This window comes from Camelus ferus, chromosome 4 (assembly GCF_009834535.1).
Source record: "Camelus ferus isolate YT-003-E chromosome 4, BCGSAC_Cfer_1.0, whole genome shotgun sequence".
NCBI lineage: Eukaryota > Metazoa > Chordata > Mammalia > Artiodactyla > Camelidae > Camelus > Camelus ferus.
In genome coordinates, this window is record NC_045699.1 from 35484525 (window position 1) to 35504457 (window position 19933).

Genomic DNA, 19933 nt, shown 5'->3' on the forward strand with positions numbered 1-19933 from the left:
TGAAGACCCAAGTGCTTCATTTGGGGCGGTCTTGAGGGGAAAAGTTAATGTTAGACCTTATTTAGAGAAAAAAATTAATGAAGGTCAAAGTTAATCTGCCCTCTAGAATTTTTTCACCACTTTGTTAAAAATCATTTTAACTTTCAAATATTCTTGTCAGGAGCAGGGAACCAAAGATGTATTAAGTCAGTGGACCGGTTTCACTTCAGTCTTGGTGAATATTTAACCATGCCTTCCCCGTCTAAAGACTGGCACTCTTTAACTGACAGCAGTTGCTGATTTCTCCCTTTGATAATCTGCATGCTGGAAACAATAAGAGGTGAAGAAGGCGCAGGCTGGCACAAAAGGACTGTCCCACCTGATAAAACAAGACATCTGACCTATGGACAAACCCATCCCTTTGTCTAGACAGGAGAATCAGAATAATTCAAAGGCAAGTATCCAAAGTGGACAGAATGTTCTTTGTGTCTGGATGAATAGTGGGGACTTCCACTTGTTAAATATTGGTAATATTGTAATAAAAAGGAAAACTGGTCCTTGTTTGTCAGGTTAGACTCAGAAAGGACAGTTTCCCCTTGAAGTGACTGCCATGAGACAGTCTAGGGTAGGAGAGACTGGTTTCATGGGCGTGTGACCAGCCCAGTCACACTGCTTAGAAGGGCAGTGCTTAAGGTTTACGGCTCTGCAGTTGCTGTCCCGAAATTCTTGACAAATTTTCCCTTGAATTTGTGTTTTGTAAGTGAAGTCTGATGGGGCAACGGAGCATGTGCAGAGGGCTTGGAGCCTTGACTCCACATGTGGTTCATGGTCCCACATCCTGCCTCCTGCTGCCTCCCTGGGACAGGATCTCAGCCACCTGCTCCTCCTCTAATGTCCTGGCCAGCCTACCTCCCCTCCCCAGACCTGTCTGCAGCAGCCCACAGGGCAATGTTCCATCATCACCCTCCATCCCTGGCAGAGACCTAGGTGCATTAATTGGAAGAGATGATGAGTAAGCAAATAAGATTCTGTCTAATTAAGTCCAGCATCACTCCCTTTTTTAAGTAACTTAACAACCTCAGCCCCAGATAAAGGGTCTTTGAGTAAGGACCCAATGTCTGCTGTGGGGTCATCATGTCACTGCTCTCTAAGACAGTTTTTAAAAGTTGCCTGGAGCCCAGTCTAGTAAGACAATGCTTAAACCAGAGTTTTAGTGTCTTAGTATCTTCTTACTTGGAGCAGGGGCAGCTAAATTAATTGGTTTAATCAAGACTTTCTAACTAGGCAAAGAGTGAGTGTTTAGATATAATTCTGTATGACTTAAATATTGCGTATCTTGCTTTATCGTTAAGTGTACCCTTAAGAGAAGTCATAACATAATACTAATTTAGCTTAGATACTGTTCTAAGCACTTAATATATATATATTGACTCATTTAACCCTCGCTACAGCCCTATAAAGTAGGAACTACTATCCCCATTTTGCAGGTGAGGAAACTAAGGAACTGGGGAGTTAAATAAATTGGGCCAGACTATAAACCAGTAAGTGACAGGCCAGACTATAAACAAAACAACACAGCTTCAGATTCTGAGCTTAACAACGAGGTGAAGGAATCAGAACCTCTTGAATTATCTTAAAGGGTTAACTGAAAAAGTATGATTTGACTTTCTAAAATAATATACCAAGATATGCACCCAACTATATGTTCTTCAAATTATTAATCAAAATATTAAAAAAATTTCAGAGTCTGAAGCAGATAATAATGATGTTAGTAGTAAAAATTGCAGTTAAAATTAATTTTACATCTATTATGTGTCCTGATACTGTGCCAGATGACTTACATATGTCATCTCATTTAATAATTATAACGGTAGTGTTGTTATTCCTAGATAACAGAATAAATTACTGAGGCCCAGAGAATTTAATTAATGTTTCCTGTGTCACACAGCAAATATATGATGGTTCTGGGATAAATCTGGACTGTCTGAATCCAGAACTTACATTCTCCACCACCAAACTGGTACTCCATTCTTTTAGAATTTTTCATGGTGGAAAACCTTATCTTCTGAGAAGAGATCTGATTTTTAAAAACTAGCAGGAGCCATTTGTGACTAAGCCCTAAATTTTTTCAATTTCAGGTACTTGAGATCAATTTTTTTTTTAATTAAAAACATCATTTGAAGAAAATGCAGAGTGTTTTTTTCTTATGATCTATAAACAGTCTGAAATCAGTCCCAAAACAGGTTCTATGCACTGGTGGCATCATGATCATTAGAATCTCTGCAAGTGATGACTTTGGCGGAATGCTCTTACTTCTGAGCAAATTTATGCTCTGTATTTGACAGACGCTGCATGTTAATGAAGGAAATCATGGCTGGAAGCTTACCACATGCCTCTGGGCTTGTGGCACCATTCAAGCACCCTCTGAAGTCACTGGGGATACTACTCTATAATGATGACTGCCCACTGAACCATTTCTTCACCTGTAGCACTTTTCTTATAAGGAGAACTTGCATGACTTTTAACGCATGATTCCCCAGGATCCACACTGTAGATGGCTCAACCCCACACTGTGAATGGGACTGTGCTGAGTTGGGGATCCTTGATGATCCTGTGTGGGCACGTACATCCCTTAAGTGGATGAGAAAGTTACCAGATCTCCACTTCCCTTGGTTCTGTCCAAGACTAACTAACCCTTTCTTTGTTTTCCCAGGCCTTGCTGGGGGTTGCATATAGCATCCTCCTCTTTCCAATATATTGCTCAGAATTAATTTTCTTAGAGAAGAACTGTGAGAATGGCTCAATCAGCCATTTTTGGTGAAGAAAATACTGCAGTGGGAAGCAAGGGGTGGAGGAAAAGGGAGGTGAGAGGAAAGAGACAAGAGAGGTGGTTTTATCGCACATTTTTAGACTGTAACTGGTGTGAAGTGACTTCCCTTGCATTTTGCAGTATGCTTCTCTAAGCAAAATTTCCTCTCCAAACTCAGAAAACTCTGTGGCATGCCTGAAAACATCCACCTCCAACTGTTCCGCCCTCAAATAATTCTCCCTCAACAGTTAGAAGCAAGCTTGTTGGAATATGGAATTTCTAGAATTTCCAAAAACATATGGTAGACTTTCCTCCTGGCAAAATCTGTCAGCCAAGTAGGGGGAGGTCCCTGATGAAATCTGAAATTTAGAGATGACGACTCTTAGAAGTAAAATCTCTATATTTCCTAATGCCTCCTTTCCAAAAAAAATGCTTTTCACATGGAGTTCTTCTACTGAGAATATTACTGAACACAGCTGGTTGAAGAAAAAGCACTCAATTTGGATGGCAAGATCTCTGTTAGAACATAGAAGGAAATAGTCTGGGATGATCATTTCTACCTTGAATTGAGAGAGATGCTAGTTACAAACAGAATGAAACAGAGACCTAAAAGTAAGATATTTTTTACCAAAGGAGTTAGAAAAACATGTCTGAATGGATGAGACCCAGAAAGTAAAATAATAAAGTTGATAACTACAGAAAGATACTTGTTACTATTATTAAAAGCAATAGTTTCTGTGTATGGTCTCATATTAACTACTTTAAAAATCTTGGGAGGAGGGTTTTCTTTCTCCATTTGATAGAAGAAGAGAGATGCAAAGGGGCAATGTAATTGGAGCAGGTCCTCCAACCAGGAACTGGCCAAATTGCGATTAGGCCCCAAGACTAAACCTCCAGCTCTTCACCAACCCTTCGCAGGACTTGAGATAGAATCTGGGAAGTGACTGAATGGTTTTCTGATTACCATGGCTTTGTTGGAATGGCCGCCTCCTTGGAACTCAATGGTCCCAAAAGCATCCGTGGGGCTGAGTTGAGTGTGCTTGCTGATGGACCACTTCTCAGACTGGATGTCGTTTCGGGAGAGGCGACTTTCATTTTTCTCATTCTGGAGAACCGAGATACTGGGAGTGAGGCCGACATGCTGTCCTATTAGACGTCCACAGCAACACCTATAACGTAAGAGGTCTAAGTGAACCCCTTGCATTAGCCACGATTGGAAGACACACAAGGTAAACTGCTGGAGAACTCTACAAACTGTAGCAAGCCAGTGAGTCAGTTTCAGGGAGAACCCACGATGAGGCTGTATCAGGCAAATGGAGGACTCAGGACATACTTGACCTACATATCTTTTCGTTTCTGGCCCTTTCTCGTTTTCCTTTAGCTGTATAGGCTGTAACATGCCTCCTTGTCCTTCTCCACCCGTCCCTTTCACACCTGCCATATTGTTCAGGGTTGGAATCTAAAAACAAAAGTCCTATAGGCTTTTCAACTTCTCACTCCTCCCATCGATCAAATCTTGCATAAAGGACACTGAACAGCTTTGAGGGAAGAATTTTAACATGCACATTTAAATAAGGAATCTCACTCATATGTGAGTCACAATGTAACCTGTCTTTTCCCAATTGACATTCATTGTCAAATATCCAATTCTGAGAATAAAAACCTACAGCTTAAGTGTTCTTGAAGAAACAATGAAAAAATTATTCACAAGATATTCGAAAATAAAATGTGTTCCTTACATCATGAAAATGTCCTTCATACTTTACTATTACTATTATGACTATTAGCAATAATACTAGTTATCATTTATTAAATACTAACAATGTGACATTCATTTTATGGGTAAAATATTATCATTTTGGAGGTTAGATAGTTTGTTCAAGGTTACTGCTTCATTATACTGTCTTTTTCATAAAGGCATTTCCAGACATTTATGTTACCTTATCCCAAATGTTTCCCATCATATGTACTGTTGATCTTCAGAAAGGTAAGAAGAACACTAAAAATGGGATAGGAATATGAAAGTCTGCAGTCTGTAATCAGTAATCTGCTAGGAGTATTTCATTTAAAGATCTTTTTCATTATAGCAGAGCACGTTGGTAAAAACCAAGCATTTTGATGAAATGCTTGAAAAGGAAAACCGGTAACCATACTAATATGTATACATATATTTTATAAATATATATATATATATATATAAACCCATTCTTATAGACAGTGATGAATTCCTTCCCCAATGGTGCATTTGTTATTCTTTACAGGCTCTTAAGAGAATTAACTATAGGCATGGCCTATTACATGTTGTGTATATATGAGATTGCTTCAAAGATGTCCAGCCACAATTGAAAAATGATCTTTAATTCAACACTGGTTCTCCTGCAATGGATAGTGATTACTATCGTAGCTTTGTTCCCATAATTGCTACTTCAAGTTCTCGCTACATTATAGAGACAGCAAGATTACCTATGGGGGTCTTTGGTGCTGGGTATGATGTGAACACATTCTCTTTTGTAAAATGCTCTTTCTATCCAGGACTTCTGAGCCTGTGGAAAAAAAAAAAAAAAAGATGAAGAGGAAAGGTGAACATAACCTTTAGGTATTTTTGACTAGGAAGCAAAATTTCATTATCACTTAGTAGACTAGTGCCTCATAAAATGAACTGAAATTGTGGTTACTTCATACATAAATGCTGCATATAACAAAATCAATCACTCCGAGAAACTGCTGATTAGGTTATTTAACATCATAATATTGTGAGTTAAAGGAAATGACCATAATAAAAAAAATGTTAGTAATGGAACCTTATACAAGTTCATAATGATTTTTGACGAACAGAAAAACAATGCTATTTACAGACAAAATAAAAGACACATGTTTGTAACCCTTTAGATGGCAAGCATTCAATGGCAGGAAGAAATATATCTAAATAAGCATACGGGTTTCATGGCTGACACTTCCACTAGACTTTACTTATACAAAGAAAGAAAAATGGTGAGGAAATTATGTAACTCAAGAGCCTTAGTCCAATACCATGCTTTTTCTAATATCCAAATTATCAGTGCTTAAATATAGAGGGAAAAAAACGAAGTGGAAACATAAGGAAGATAAATGTCTTCACCACAGTCCAAAATTTCACAGCCAATGACTTTGGAAAGAAGTAAGATACCACATTTTTTGGCATCCCGCGTGCCTTTACTCACAGCAAATACAGCTTCAGAATGAACATTGTTGGACTGTCCATCCAGAAGTCTGGCCACTGAGATTGGATTCCCAGAATGATAAAGGAAGTTCCAACAAACTGTACCATCTTTGTTCCAAAGCAGAGTGTCCATCTTTCATTCCTTAAACCCCTTTTTCACCATCATTTGAAACAGTAGGGTAGTTTCTCATGAAATCCAGTACCTACTCAGAAGATTGCTTCTCCAAGCAAGACAGAAGTTGCTGGAAGAAACCTGTAATGCTATTTCTATGTGGTATCATTTTCTCTCTATCCCAGCATCAGGACCAAATGCCTACTCTTAAAATACACAGAACCAAAGTGCAACCAAGCTGTTTACCTGGCCTGTTTCAATGACTGATGTTAGCTGTTACAAGCTCCTGTTTGTTGGCTGTAACTGATGTTGACCCTGCCAGGGACCCAAGTATCTATGTAAGTTGTGCTACGGTCTGATTTGCCTTCAGTCCCTTAATCCTGCATCTCCCTCCTCTCTCACAGTGGAGTCTACGCAAACATGTGGCAATGAAGGCACTAGTTGTCTCAAACTGATGACAAAGCGCATTTTAAAATTAGCAACATGGGGATTGCTTGAGCGGTACAAAGGAACCGCATCCTGTTTTAGTCATGGTCACAATCAGGTCGCATAATTTCTAAGTGTTTATACACTGTCCACATGAAAGGGAGCACCCACCCTGCCTCAGAGATCCCTGGGTCCAGGTGGCCCTCTGCACCCTCACACCACAAAGGTAACATCTGCAGTTCTGTTTGTCAGTTTGGGCATGGAAAAAGCCCCAGTAACTATTCTCAGAGATTTTTCTTCTCACATACATAGGAAAAGCTAGTGGCTACATCTTTGCTGCAGAAATGAGCTTGGCAGCATAGATAACCAGTCTTTATCTTTGTAAAAAGCCTGTTAAGTTAAAACTATTCATAGGCTCTGATTTTTTCCTAGAAACTTAATACTTTTTTTGATAACATCTCTTGGCAGATAGATGGTAAAAATATTCCTCAGTGGATACCTGAAACCAACTTTCTCTACCCCCTGGGAAACAGAAAAAGGAGAGTATACCTTTTTTTTTTTTTTTTGTGGCCCATTTTGGCTAGCTTTCATTCGGAAGGATCTTTTGGGAAAGCATCTGGGAATTTCAGGGAGTGGTGATCAATATTCCCTGAGAGAAAGAGAACGCAGGAATGGCAGTATTATGGGTAAAGCATGAGGTCTGCCGTTAGAAAAAGTGGCATGGCATGAATGGGACTCTGCAGCTTGGACAAAGTCATCTAATTTCTTCAATCCTCAGTTTTCCTCATCTATAAAATGGGCACAACAATAATGCCTGACACAGAGTGGTTATCATTATTTGGGTACCATGTTTTTCACTTTAAGAAGAGGGTCTAGTCTTTGGTTGGTTCTGGTATTAAAAATTCCAATGAAGGTTTAGACAAGAGTACTATGAAGGTTTATAGAAGTTATTTAACATCTCTGAGCCTTTTCTATAACATAAGGATAATCATAGCTGATTTGGAGAGTTGTTGTATCAATCAAAGCAAATGATTCAGGGAAAGCACCCAGCACTTAGTAGGAGCTCAGTAAATAATAACCATGCCTAACCTTTATCATGCACCTAGGATTGCACCATATATGTGTTATCTCCATGGATTCTCATAAGAACCCTGCGAGGGAGGTACTATTATTATACTCATTTTATTAATGAAGAAATTGAGTCAGAGACACAGTAAATAAGAAGACAGAGTTTGAACTTGACCGTTTGACTCCAGAGTACACACTCGTACCACTCTGTTGAACTGCCTCTCCAAATTAGAGGTTCTTTGTATTACATACCCTTGGTCTGGGAGTGCCTCTGAGAGGCAAGTCTGCGAACTAGTATATACTCGCACCTTCCTCCTTCTCAATTCCCCCCTTCTTCCTTCCCACCCCCACACTGGAGAAAATGAACACTCTGCCTTCTGTTCTTCCTCTCTCTTTGGGTTCAAGGATTGGGGTGCAACATTAGGAAGATGAAAAGGAATATATGTAGGTATATGTATGACTGAAACATGCCATACATCAGAAATTAACACAACGTTGTAAATTATGCTTCAATTAAAAAAAAATTAGAATATGAGAAAGAAGTAAAAGAAGGGGAGATCATTATAATGGTTACAATGAAGAAATGTAATCACACAGGACTCCCACCTGGAGAATCTGGAGGTCATGAAAAATAGATTAGACTTTTCAAGGGCACCTTCATTATTTCTCTCATGGATCTTGGGTTCAACTTGGAAAGCCTTGGAAGTTTTACTCAGATGGTGTGTAGCAGAATGACTACAATATGAATTGCCAACTTATTTGTTCGTCTTGAAGTGTAAAGTAATTTGACTTGTGTGCAAGTTTAGCAACTTAATCACCTTCTCAAAGGTGAAAAGCTACTTCATTGGCAGCAAAGAGATTGAGGCTCAGTTTCTATTTCTTATGATTAGCAAACTAACCACTTCCTTTGCAAAGACAAAGAGAATTGGGAAGGGGAAAAAAGAAGTGTAATGTAAGACAAGTCTTTCCATCATTCATAATTGAATTGGACTCTCTTTTTTTGAAGAGAAAAGTATAATAGATAGGAAGAATCCATGGATAGCTCATGAGTTAGGAATTGTACAAAGTATCATGCACAATTTACTATGTCCTATTGGGGGCTTTGTCTTATTGTGCTTTTATTCAGTCTTCAGTGTGGACAGGTATTAGATTTTTAAAATAATTTCCTTGGAGAGGGCATATTTGATGTATAATCATGATTTAACTTGTTCCCCAAACTAATTCCCTTTTCTTTTGTTCAAAGGCTTTGTACTACCCTGTGTGAAGCTTCATACTTGACTGCAACATCCAACTAAGTTAGCTCAAAATGGCTATCTTTGTTGTTAGAAAGCATGAAACAGTTTTGGCACGCCATGTTTCTAGCTGACCCTTTAGTTCTCTTCTAATGCAAAACTTCAACGTGTGCCCTAAGATCTCTTCTTTTTAAATATGCTTCAGAGCTCTCATGTACTCTTAGAAAAGATGGCTTCTATCAGCCCTTAGAAAATCACTTTTCTAAAGGCAGAACGGTCACATCACCATGACTGGGTTTGTGAAGGGCTATTTTCTTTCCTGTCTTTCTGCATTAGCAGTCATGTGTGATGTGTAATAGGGAAGTGTTTTTCAAAGGCTAATAATTAAAGGACATCTTACTCAAAACAAAAATGAAGACATTCACATTTCGAACAAAGTATAACAATTACCCTCACGGAATAAAGTAAGGATAAATTTCGAAAGTCAAATGTACAGTCAATCAAGCCTCAAAATAATAGGAACTCAAAAAGCTGTAAATATTGCCTTCAAAAGAAAAAACAATTAAGTTGTTTCATTTAACCAGGTTTCAACTCTTTTTCATAAAGACTGCTAGAAACATTAGTCCCTCAAACTACTTTGACTCTTGTTACCACCCGCTCCCCACTAGCTTCAGAATTAAGACCTTCTCCAGGCAGGAATGATTTACAAATACTTACATAGAGTGTGTATTAAATCTGTCTCCAGAAAATCTTGGAAACTGCTATTGCAATTCACCCTTTAGCAGGGCAAGTTGACAGAAGGATAAAACCCAGACCAATAACCACAAGATTAGAAAAAAAGTCCACTAATTTTATAGGAACAAATTACGAGCAAAATTTTACTACGTTCCTCATTTTGAGACTCTCCGGTTTTCAGTGTTCGCTCTGATCCAATCGGAACAAAACACCAAAGACCCCAAGGTACTGTATGTCTATGTTCATTTTTGCCTTTTGCTTTCCCTCAGCGTCTCCCTGGCATTCCTCTGGTCTTCCCCTAGGTCCCCAGATCCAATACTGGGAAGTCAAATAAGAGGAAAATGAGCTGAAATCACTTTACCTGAGCACTGACTCTGGGTGGTGGCAAAGGCAGTCCCACGAGCAGCTCCTGTTGCTTTCATTTTGCTGCGTCTGGGGCTGGTCATCCCGTTAATAACGCTCTTATGACCGCCCACTGGAAAAAAAGTCACTTGCCCGGCTCTTCCCCCAAGAGACGTTTCAAGTAAGCAATGAACTTGGGCAGATTAGCCCCTTGGAATGTGCTGCTTTGGGATTAGCCTCACTAAGAATCCCGTGGACATTCCCTCGCAGCCCTCAAACACTACTTGATTTGAACATCTAATCTGACGCCAGAAGAAAAACAAATCCCCGGAGAGATCGGATTTAACTGGCACAAGTCCTGACAGGCTCTCTCCCCCACCACTCTTTTTCTTTTTCCATTTTCAGAGAGAAGGCTTGTGAAAGTGTGATAAGGTGTTCTGAGTTCTGAAAAGTTCAACTTTGGAAAGCAAATCCTTCTAAAGAAACAGTATATTAATGCTCCAAGGGGTTGGAACACAGAAGCAGCATTGTTCATTTCTCCCCCAAGAATGGAATGATAGTGTTTCTTTAAAGAGGAACTGCTAAAAACTCTGAATGCTTCCAAAGAATAGTTTGATCCCTGAATGGGAGCCCAAGGAGAATAAAGTTGGGGTTTGTCCGTGACCTCCCACAACTTCTAAAATGTCAATAAATAATAGTAATAAAACTTGTGTGATCACACTTCTTACCCTGCAGCACCCCCACCCCCCCGCCAATTGTAAATGTGTGACTAGAGACCTACACTTCTCTGTTTCCCTATTGAAACAAGATGAGCTGTGACTATCACAGCACATGGATGCAGGCTGAAAGCAGCGACGCTGTGACTTATCAGGAAGGGGGCGCAACTCAGAGGTTCTGGCTCTTACAAAGGGGCTCTTTTAAATATCTTCTGAGACTATGTTTTTCAGATAATAGGAGTTCTCAGCTAGATAAAGTGAACAAATTGGGGAAGAAGAGAGACCAAATTTCAACCAGGCAAAAATACTTCTAAAAAGTGACGATTTGAACACTTCATCTCCAAAGGACTTATCTCTTCTGGCAGACATAAGTCAGAGCTGTGAGTCGGTGTTCATGACCAATGCTGTGGGCACTGATGCCAGGAGGGCCATGCCACTTTGATCTTCAGGTTTCCATAATCTCCTGTCAAAGCGGCTACTCTGTGTCATGTGGGCACTCCCTGAGAGTCACAGTGTGAACTGAATGACTTACTTCCATCTTGGATCAGATCCATAGCCTTCTCCATGCCTCTCTGCTGTTTCTAGGGTTGATCCCCTTCAAACTCCCACATCTCCTGGTCTCTCACTTACCAAGGTTCCCCCAGAGACAAGGGGCAACAAGCTACTTAGTGACTTTCAACTGAGGAAACATTACAATATGCAAAACGCATATGGATCAGCAGACTGAGTGTTAGCATCAAACACGAGATGGAGCATCCCTTTGTCTTCAGAATAATGTGTAGTGACAGCATTAATAATGTGCATACCCTTCCTTCTATGCAGCTCCAACACGCCTACGCATTTTCTCTTAGGGAATCAGCAGAGATGTGAACACACAGAGATGTTCACTGCAGCATTATTTATACTACAGGAAAATTGGAAACAAATGAAAAGTCCATCAATGGGAGGCTGATTAAATTATGGTTTATGCCATTTGATGATCACAATCAGGTTTCAGAAGATTGTTTCATTACATGGAGGAATACAGATTTTTCACATTGTTATGTGAAGAAAAGCAGGACAAAATAGGAAGTAAAGAATAATTACAAATTTTAAATAGATCAGAGATGATGGGGAATATACTGAAGTGGACACTGTGGCTAATTTTAATTTTCTTCCTTTTGCTTTTTTATATTTTCCAAAGTATTCTCCTGTAACATTATATTTGTAGTCATGAAAGTATATCCTATGTGGTCAGAAAGTTTCCAGATTTTTTTCTAACCGTTAGGCTCTTCCTTATGATAATAGGGAGTCACTGGAAAAGAGTAGTACAGGAAGTGACTTAGGAAGAATTTAGTTAAAGGAGAGGGCTCAGTGGGGAATAATTGGAAAGGAAAGTTCTGTAACGTACAGGGTGAGTTTTCAAGGGCATAGAAGAGCAGGGTGGAGAGAGAGAAAAGCAGGCAAGGGAAGAACAGAGAGAAAGAGGAAAAGGGAGAAGAGGGGAGGGTTGGCTGGCAGCTCAACATCTGAGAGACGCTGACCTAGTGGCTGTAGACAGTGTGTGTCTACATCTATAAAACTGGTTATAGATAATCCTTCCAATGTAAGAACTATTTTAAAAATTCAGCTTTCTCCTTTTCCTTCTTCATTAGCTACTACTTCAGTTCCACATCTGACTTCCTTTAAATCTTGAGTTCACATCCAAACTGAGTCTTTGAAATACTGCGCATGTATTTTTTTCACCATCTTTTCTCTAGTTTTACTCATTTTTTTGTTGTTGTTTTTCTTGTTGCGTATCCTTTCTTTCCAAAGAGAAGTATTTGATAAGGACAAGAATCTGAGGCACCTTCCATGAACTTTACACCAAAAACAAATATACTGTCACTAGTACCACCTGCATTTTGTCTAAGTGAACAAGGAGGCCCCAGGTAAAGTCAGCATAGCATTTCTTTCCTATGACATCACAGATGAGCTTCAGGACCCTTTGATTTGAGAAGATGATTAGTTCCAAAGAGACTTGTAGCTCTGGGCCACACTGTCCATATGGATCTTTTTAAAATCCTCGGCATTACCCAACAATACAACTCCAACTCCTGACAGGATATATTACCAGCCTGCTTCAGATACAATTTAGAGAGAATATAATTTGAATACTAACAAGAGGAAACCACAAGTGCAATGCAAACTGTGGTTATTCTTCATTTCTATCTTCATGTAACAGCAGATTACCTAGTCTCCCAATTCATCATTAAAGAAAAAAAATCACAAATAGAATATACTAAAAAGTTTCCACTGGTACAAAACTCAATTTGAAAAAAATGAAATCAGATTTTCTACAAGTAGAAACTAGATTTTGACATGGATGATTCATATTTCATTTTTATAAAGATGCCCAAAGCATTCCTTTCTGTGATGTCCATATTTAGCAATGGCAACAGCAAGAGCATGATAAAGAGGAGGGATTAGCAAACATTTTCTGTAAAGGGTCAGTCAGTAAACAATTTAGGCTCTTTCTTTGTGGGTCACACAGTCTCTGTAGCACCATTCAACTCTGCTATTGTAGCACAAAAACTCTCAAAGGCCAGACATAAACAAATGAGCCTGGCTGGGTTCCAATAAAACAGGCAGTGGGCTGGAATTGGTGTGTACTTGCTATAGAAAAAGGGGGTCTGTGTGATGGGGCAGCGGGGGAGGGAATGATGGTCCTAAGAACCAGGTTGCCATGGCACCATTGCTACCTTGCCTTGGCTCTTCCTCAGGCGTTGGGCAAGTTCTCAGGTGCCTTTGCTTCTGTTGTTCCTTCTGCCTGGACACCTCCAACCTCAGATCTCCCACAACTTGCTCCATCAGCATATCAGGACCAACAAGAGGCCTGGACACCCCCCCCCCAACTAAAGGCACGCCTGTGTCATTCTCTTTTCTGTAACTCCCCTCTATTTTTCTCACAGCATTTCACATTACCGAGCATTATGCCATATCTTTATGTGTTTGTTTTTTTTTGTCTATGTCCCCCACTAGAATGTAAGTTCCTGAGGGCAGTGATATTATTTTGTTACAGATGTCACCCCCTGTACCTAGAACTGTGTTTGGAACATGGTCAGCATACTAAGCAATACATTTGACTTGAGCCTCACCTGTAAGATGATGACATCAGATGGACCATTGTTTCTGAAAGGGAGACTTTAGGGTGGCACCCAGATGCATTTTTCTTTTAATAGTTGGATTTATATTAATACCTAGTATTTAAGCAAGGGCTATACCTGCTAGTTAATAAATCCTATCGCTTGGGGACATACATTTTCCATTTCAGAGTTATGGAAAAATGAGTCTATCAAAAATATTTAATAAATTAGGTTAAACATTATTTGTAGATCAAAGTTATGAGTATCACAAAAGGGACTGAAGTTTGGGAAATATGGGACCAAACCGTCTTCAATGTCTCTCTGGTTCCTTGTTTTTATTCTAATGCGTGAAAGAAAATATATTGTGTTCTTTAATATTCAGAGTTGCCGTTGACCTATAAAGTAAAACAATGCTAGAGGAACACAACAAAGCCAGCTGCCTCTGAAGCATGCCACCAACATGTTTTTACTAAAACAATCAATCAGGACATCCCCTGGTCAATACCCTTTCTTGGCACCCCATCCCCAACAAGATCTGGACAGTTCAGTATTTAAAGCCTTTCAGGAGCTGCCTCTGGAACTATCTACTCAAATCTCTCAATTTGCCTCTCAATCTTTACACATTATGCCCCGATAAACTTGATCATGGATTGTTTCCCTAATGTGCTATGCGGTTCTACATTTCTCAGCATTTGAGAATGCTGTCCTATCTGCCAGGACTTCTTGGTTCCTCCTTCTGTACTCAGCAAATGCCTCTTCATTCTTCCAAGCTGCACAAAACACTGTACTCTTTGAGAGGCTTGGCTGACCACTGCCAGACAGTATGAATTACCACAACTACTGATCCACTTCCATATCTTGCTCATGGTTCCATTAGGGGACAACTCATACAATTTTATAGTTATTTGTTTTCAAGATTTATAATCATCCACTGCCAATTTCTACTGCAAATACATAGCACTCTAAGTTTATTACGGCACAACTGGACTTTTGTAGTCCTGCCTAGAACACTCCCCTTCTTCCTCCTATTTTTAACATCATTTCTACAGAAATGTTGTTCTCATTCCTAATAAGTCATCTTTGGGGACTAATTCTTTGTGGGCTATTTATATTAAGTTATTTCAACTACTATAATTAGTATATAAATTATTACACAAATTATTTGTACTAAAATTCACTTTATAGTTTCTAAACTTAAATTGTAAACCTCTTAACATGAAGTTAAATTAGCTTATATTTTTATCACTAGATTGGCAAAAAATTCAATACATAATGCTTGACAATGATAAATGAAACTCATCTTTTATCAATAGGTCATGCTGTGCAAATTACACTTAAATAATGCAGAATTTTATGTAGATGTGCTATGAATAGATATGAATGTTAACCTCATAGAATTTTCATAAACAAGTTGAAAATATATTTCCCTGTTTCTTTGGGAAGTTGTTTCTTCATTATGAATCAGTTAATCATTGCTTGGCAATAATATGTTACATTTATAAAGTACTCTACAGTTCATAAGTGGTTCCCCACGTAGCATTTTATGGGACATTCCCAATAACCCCATAAGGTAGGTATTATTAAATTCCATGATGCAAATTAAAAACTGGGGCTTACAGAGGGTTAGCCTCACACCAAAGTTATACATCAGCTATTGGCTTAGCCTGGTGGAGAGAAAGCTCTTGTGCGTCCACTAGGGTACAGAGAACTCTGCATCCTTTATATTCTGTGACTGATTTTAAGGATGCTGATTTATCTTTTTCTTTTTTGTGGTGGGATAAGTGCATTTTGATCATTCTGATCTTAACAAAAATATACATACTTCATCAAACCTAAGAGACTGCTGAAAAATTGAAATGTAGGCTTCTATTTCAAAAGTATCCTACTCATAATCAAGGAATAAGCCATCTGTTCGTATCTAATAGCTGTTTCCATACATGGGAATATAAAAAATTAAAAGCCCCACACATACTTTTAGGGACTTACTGCCTTCATCGCCCAAAAACCCTAACTACAGTGGGGCCAGCCCTATAAAACTGGTGTACATTTGAAGAAGATAATAATAGGATAAACTTCACCCAGAGAAGGAAGAAATGAGAGACAAGATTATGGCCAATAAAACTATGTGACTGAGGTTTGACATAGTCAAGAGCCAGAAAGCTTAAAATGATGGATCATTTGTTAGAAAGTAATGCCAGTGTGATAATGTCAGTGCCTAACAAGAAACTGGGAGGGTTTTCTATATTCCTGGAGGCTGCACGTATAGGGAATACAACTTTGTTTTCTGTCAAGTAAATGCAGAGTTGGGGCAGTGTAATGTCATCCTTTAAATCCTTAATTCTATTTAGCTTTCCCAATTCATTCCTGAACCATTCTGATTTTGTCAGGAGCCAAAGAAATGTGCTGAGTCATGAAACCAGAACATTTTCTGATATATAGAAATGTTTAATTTATGTGACAAATAATATCATAGATGCAGAGGCTGATTTTTATTTTGTTTGTCTCTTTGGCCCTGGAGGATGAAGATAAAGGTGACAATAAATAAGTGGCTGTATTTTTTTGTAGTAGAGTTCTCATAGCAGAATTAACTACTAAGGAAATCAGTCTCTCTCTAATTTTTATTATTTTTAGTTTCTTTTATCACTAGTCCTAACTACTTTGAAGTGTTCTGGGTAAAGAAACAGATTCATCCTAATCAATGAGTGATTCCAATTCTCACTTCAAACTCTTTATTGTCACAAGGCATAGACTTAAATTTGGCTATAGGATTTTATTTCTGAAATTCTGATTTTCTTTATCCATTCGAAGCTGTAGTGAGGCAAAGCCTGGTGGAGCATGACTGATTAGGAGTCCTGACATATGCATCCTAGTCATACCTTGTTGACAACTAGTCCTTTAAACTCGGGGGAGTGACTTGGTGATCTTCAAGGTCAACCCCAGTTCTTACAGCTGAGGATTCTGAGAAACAGAACTTGACAGCTTTAGCATTTCTCCCTCATTAATGTGTTTAAAATAGATGGAGAGGTTTTTGAAACTAAGGTTTCTTTTTTTAATTTTAATTTTTACAGATTCATGAAACCATTTTTTTTTTTTTGATAACAGACAAAAATGTAGCAGAGCACACAGTTTTGTGCTTACTGAGCACAAAATACAGAAGGAGATTTGAATGAATAAATAATCCCTGAAAGAATTCTCCCGAGACTCCAACCATTCTAAAGAATGCCCCTGGGTTAGCAATCTGGCACACGTGTGAAGTCCTAATTCTGTTTCAGTAAGACTACAAGTATTGTTAAGACATTATTGCAATTAATTAATAACTTGACATTTCTAGTTCTGCCACTGAGAGACTTTTCAAGACCAGAATTTGGTGTTCTCTTGCCCTTGTTCCCAACCAAATGATAAATCGAATCTTGATGAACATTCAGGTCAAAATATGCAGAGGATGCCCACGATCTGTAAAATTTTTAACCTAACGATCAAGAGTTATTTAACTGGAGAAACTGAGGTCAAATCAATACTATTTTTATCATCAGAAGTAAGCTATAAGCAGATAGGTTTAGTAATATAACTGTAAAACTATTCCTATTACTCTCTGGAAATGAAAAATTATTAGGTATTCAGTTAATGCAGCATAAATATATTTCTGCCTGACAGTCATCTTTCTCTGTCAAATTATCAGATTGTTAGGCAGAAAATAAAGCCATCCACATAAATTCAGCCTCTGGTTTTGTTGTACTAATTTGACAGTTTTAAATTGGTTCAAGGTTATTAGTCTAGCTTCCGTATATTGTCATGGTCTTTCCTTACACACTCCCTATCAAAGCCTGTATCTTTTTGATGCATTCCTACCTCAGTATGTTAATATAAAATTGTTCTGGAAGGTTTTAAGTCCTGGAAGATACTAATACATTTATTAACTTTCTCTAAATACATTAATTTACATTTGATGCACATAGAAATGAACAAAAATTCAAAAGTAGGTATAAAAAATGTTAGTAGGTAGTGCAGAAATATAGATTTAATCTATTGGACGGCAATGTGATTTTTTTTCTCCTCTGTTTTCTTACCACCTCACCCTTACTCTGAAAGTTCCATTCTTTGAACATTTGATGCGAAAATGCATTTCTGATAGCAGAAGTCTTCTGAAAGAAGCCATACTAATAAAGCTATTTTTAAAAATGGACTGTGCTGTCTTCCCAGTTGGTCCCCTTAATTCATTCTCTACCCAGCAACAAGAGCAATCGTTTTTTCCCCCTCTTACTTGGATTTTATTTTTCGAGAAGTTTAAGGTTTAAAGAAAAATGGACCGGAAGTTCAGAGAGTTCTCGTATCTTCCCTCCCTCCACTTCTCCCCAAGGTTTCCCGTATTATTTAACATCTTGCATTGGTGTGTTCCATTTGAACTGATATTGAAGTATTTTCATTAATTAAAATCTGCAGTTTACATCAGGGTTCACTCTTTGTGTTGTATATATAGTTCTATGAGTTTTGCCAGATGTATAATATCATGTATCCATCACTGCAGTATCATAGAGAATAGTGGTACTGATGATCATTCAAAATGATGTATTAGCTTGTGGCATTCTGTCTCTCTCACCCCTGAATCATTCAGAGACTTCCCATTACTCCTAGAATAAAATCTAGATTCTGTAGCAGGTCTCACAGGCCATGCACAGTCACATCCTAACTCACTACCTCCCCACACCGACCTTCTTTCAGATCAGCAACTGCTCCAAGTAAAAAGAAGGAAGAGTAAAAATGTCGAGAGAAGTTAGTCTTTACTTTGAATACTACTTTTTGAGGGGATACAAACAAATAATATTCACAAACTGGGTGGTGGGGGTTGTGGACGATTTGACGTCCACATTTGCCATGTAAATTTTCATAAGTAGTAATTCTCCATAGATTTGTTCACTTTGATAATATGATTTATTCTAAGAGTCCTGTTTTGCATATGAAGGGTAAATGTGATAACGATTTTGGAAGTAAAGTCATTAGTAAAGACATTAATCACTGGAAAATCATGGAGCAGAGACCAAGTATCCTGATTCATCTATTAATTTAAACTCCAAACCCTAAGTCTGCAAGAGATCGTAGGTCTTTTCTCCAGTATTGAGTAGAAGTTAGTCTTCCTGGTGAATGACCTACTTTGTTTCTAGCTGGTGATATAACTGCAAAGGAAAATCTAAATACACTCACATGGAATTCCGCACTCTGAGTTAGAATACTATCTGTGACTGTCATTAAAACACACTCTCTCAAAATAATAACATATTTCTTTTGTTTAAACAGGTATTCCTTTTCCCTTTTCCTTTGAGTACCACATGACATACTGATGTGTACACTACTGTTAATTACTGCCTCTCTACCTGAGGCCACAGTAGATGAAGAATAAGGATGAAATATGGGACTCACATCAATTATATATGTGTATAGGTGTTCTGTCCCACTTCAGATCCCAATGTAAGTTATTTGAAAGTGAATTAGTATGAAAATAGGCATGTATTTCTACAAATGCACAAATCTATTATTTCACAGGAGAGACCTAGGTAGAAAAAAAAACACCTTCCTATGCTTACCATTCTAATGCAGGTATCTTTAAACAATCATTAAGAATAAACTGTAAACAGAGCCTTAGTCCTACAGTTGCTAATTTTATTTCATTAAAGTCGATGCTCCCTGGAGCTCTGACTCTAGCCATTACATGGAGGGTTTGAAAACAGGCAATCAGAGCTGTATTGATTTATTTTTTAATTAATTCTCACAAGCATTCAAGAATATCTGTTGAACACTAACCTTGTACAAAGTTCTTTTAGTTGATGAGGTGGTGCAATACTTTACAAAGACCTCCTATGTGCTTTTGAGTTTATGCTATGTTCTAGAGCAATGCTTCTCAAACGATTTGTGGTGAGGGATCATTATAACATTTTTTTCAATCTATTACAAACTCATAGTTTCATAAAATGCCATAAAGTGATTACACACTTGGGTCTTGTAGCAATGGCAAATTGCTGTAGAAGTTTCTAAATGCTTATTCTCAATTTTCACTCTTCCCTTATCATTCACAGATAGTTTGTGGGCAGCACCAGTTCGTGGACCATAACACACTACTCAGTGTGTAGTCTATGAACCAGCAGCATCTGGGACCTTGTTAGAAGGACCCACCCCAGACCTACTGACTTTGCACCTGCATTTTAATAAGATGCCCCAG

The 19933-nt window shown here is 38.3% G+C and overlaps 1 protein-coding gene across 1 annotated transcript in view; it reads right to left on the reverse strand.

The window, feature by feature from the left end:
* Positions 1 to 19933, reverse strand: part of TRPM3 (transient receptor potential cation channel subfamily M member 3) — a 466869-nt gene that overhangs the window by 238786 nt on the left and 208150 nt on the right. The window contains 2 exon segments of the mRNA XM_032477819.1: positions 3753 to 3957; positions 5252 to 5331. Of these exon segments, the coding sequence (XP_032333710.1) occupies positions 3753 to 3957; positions 5252 to 5331 (285 nt within the window).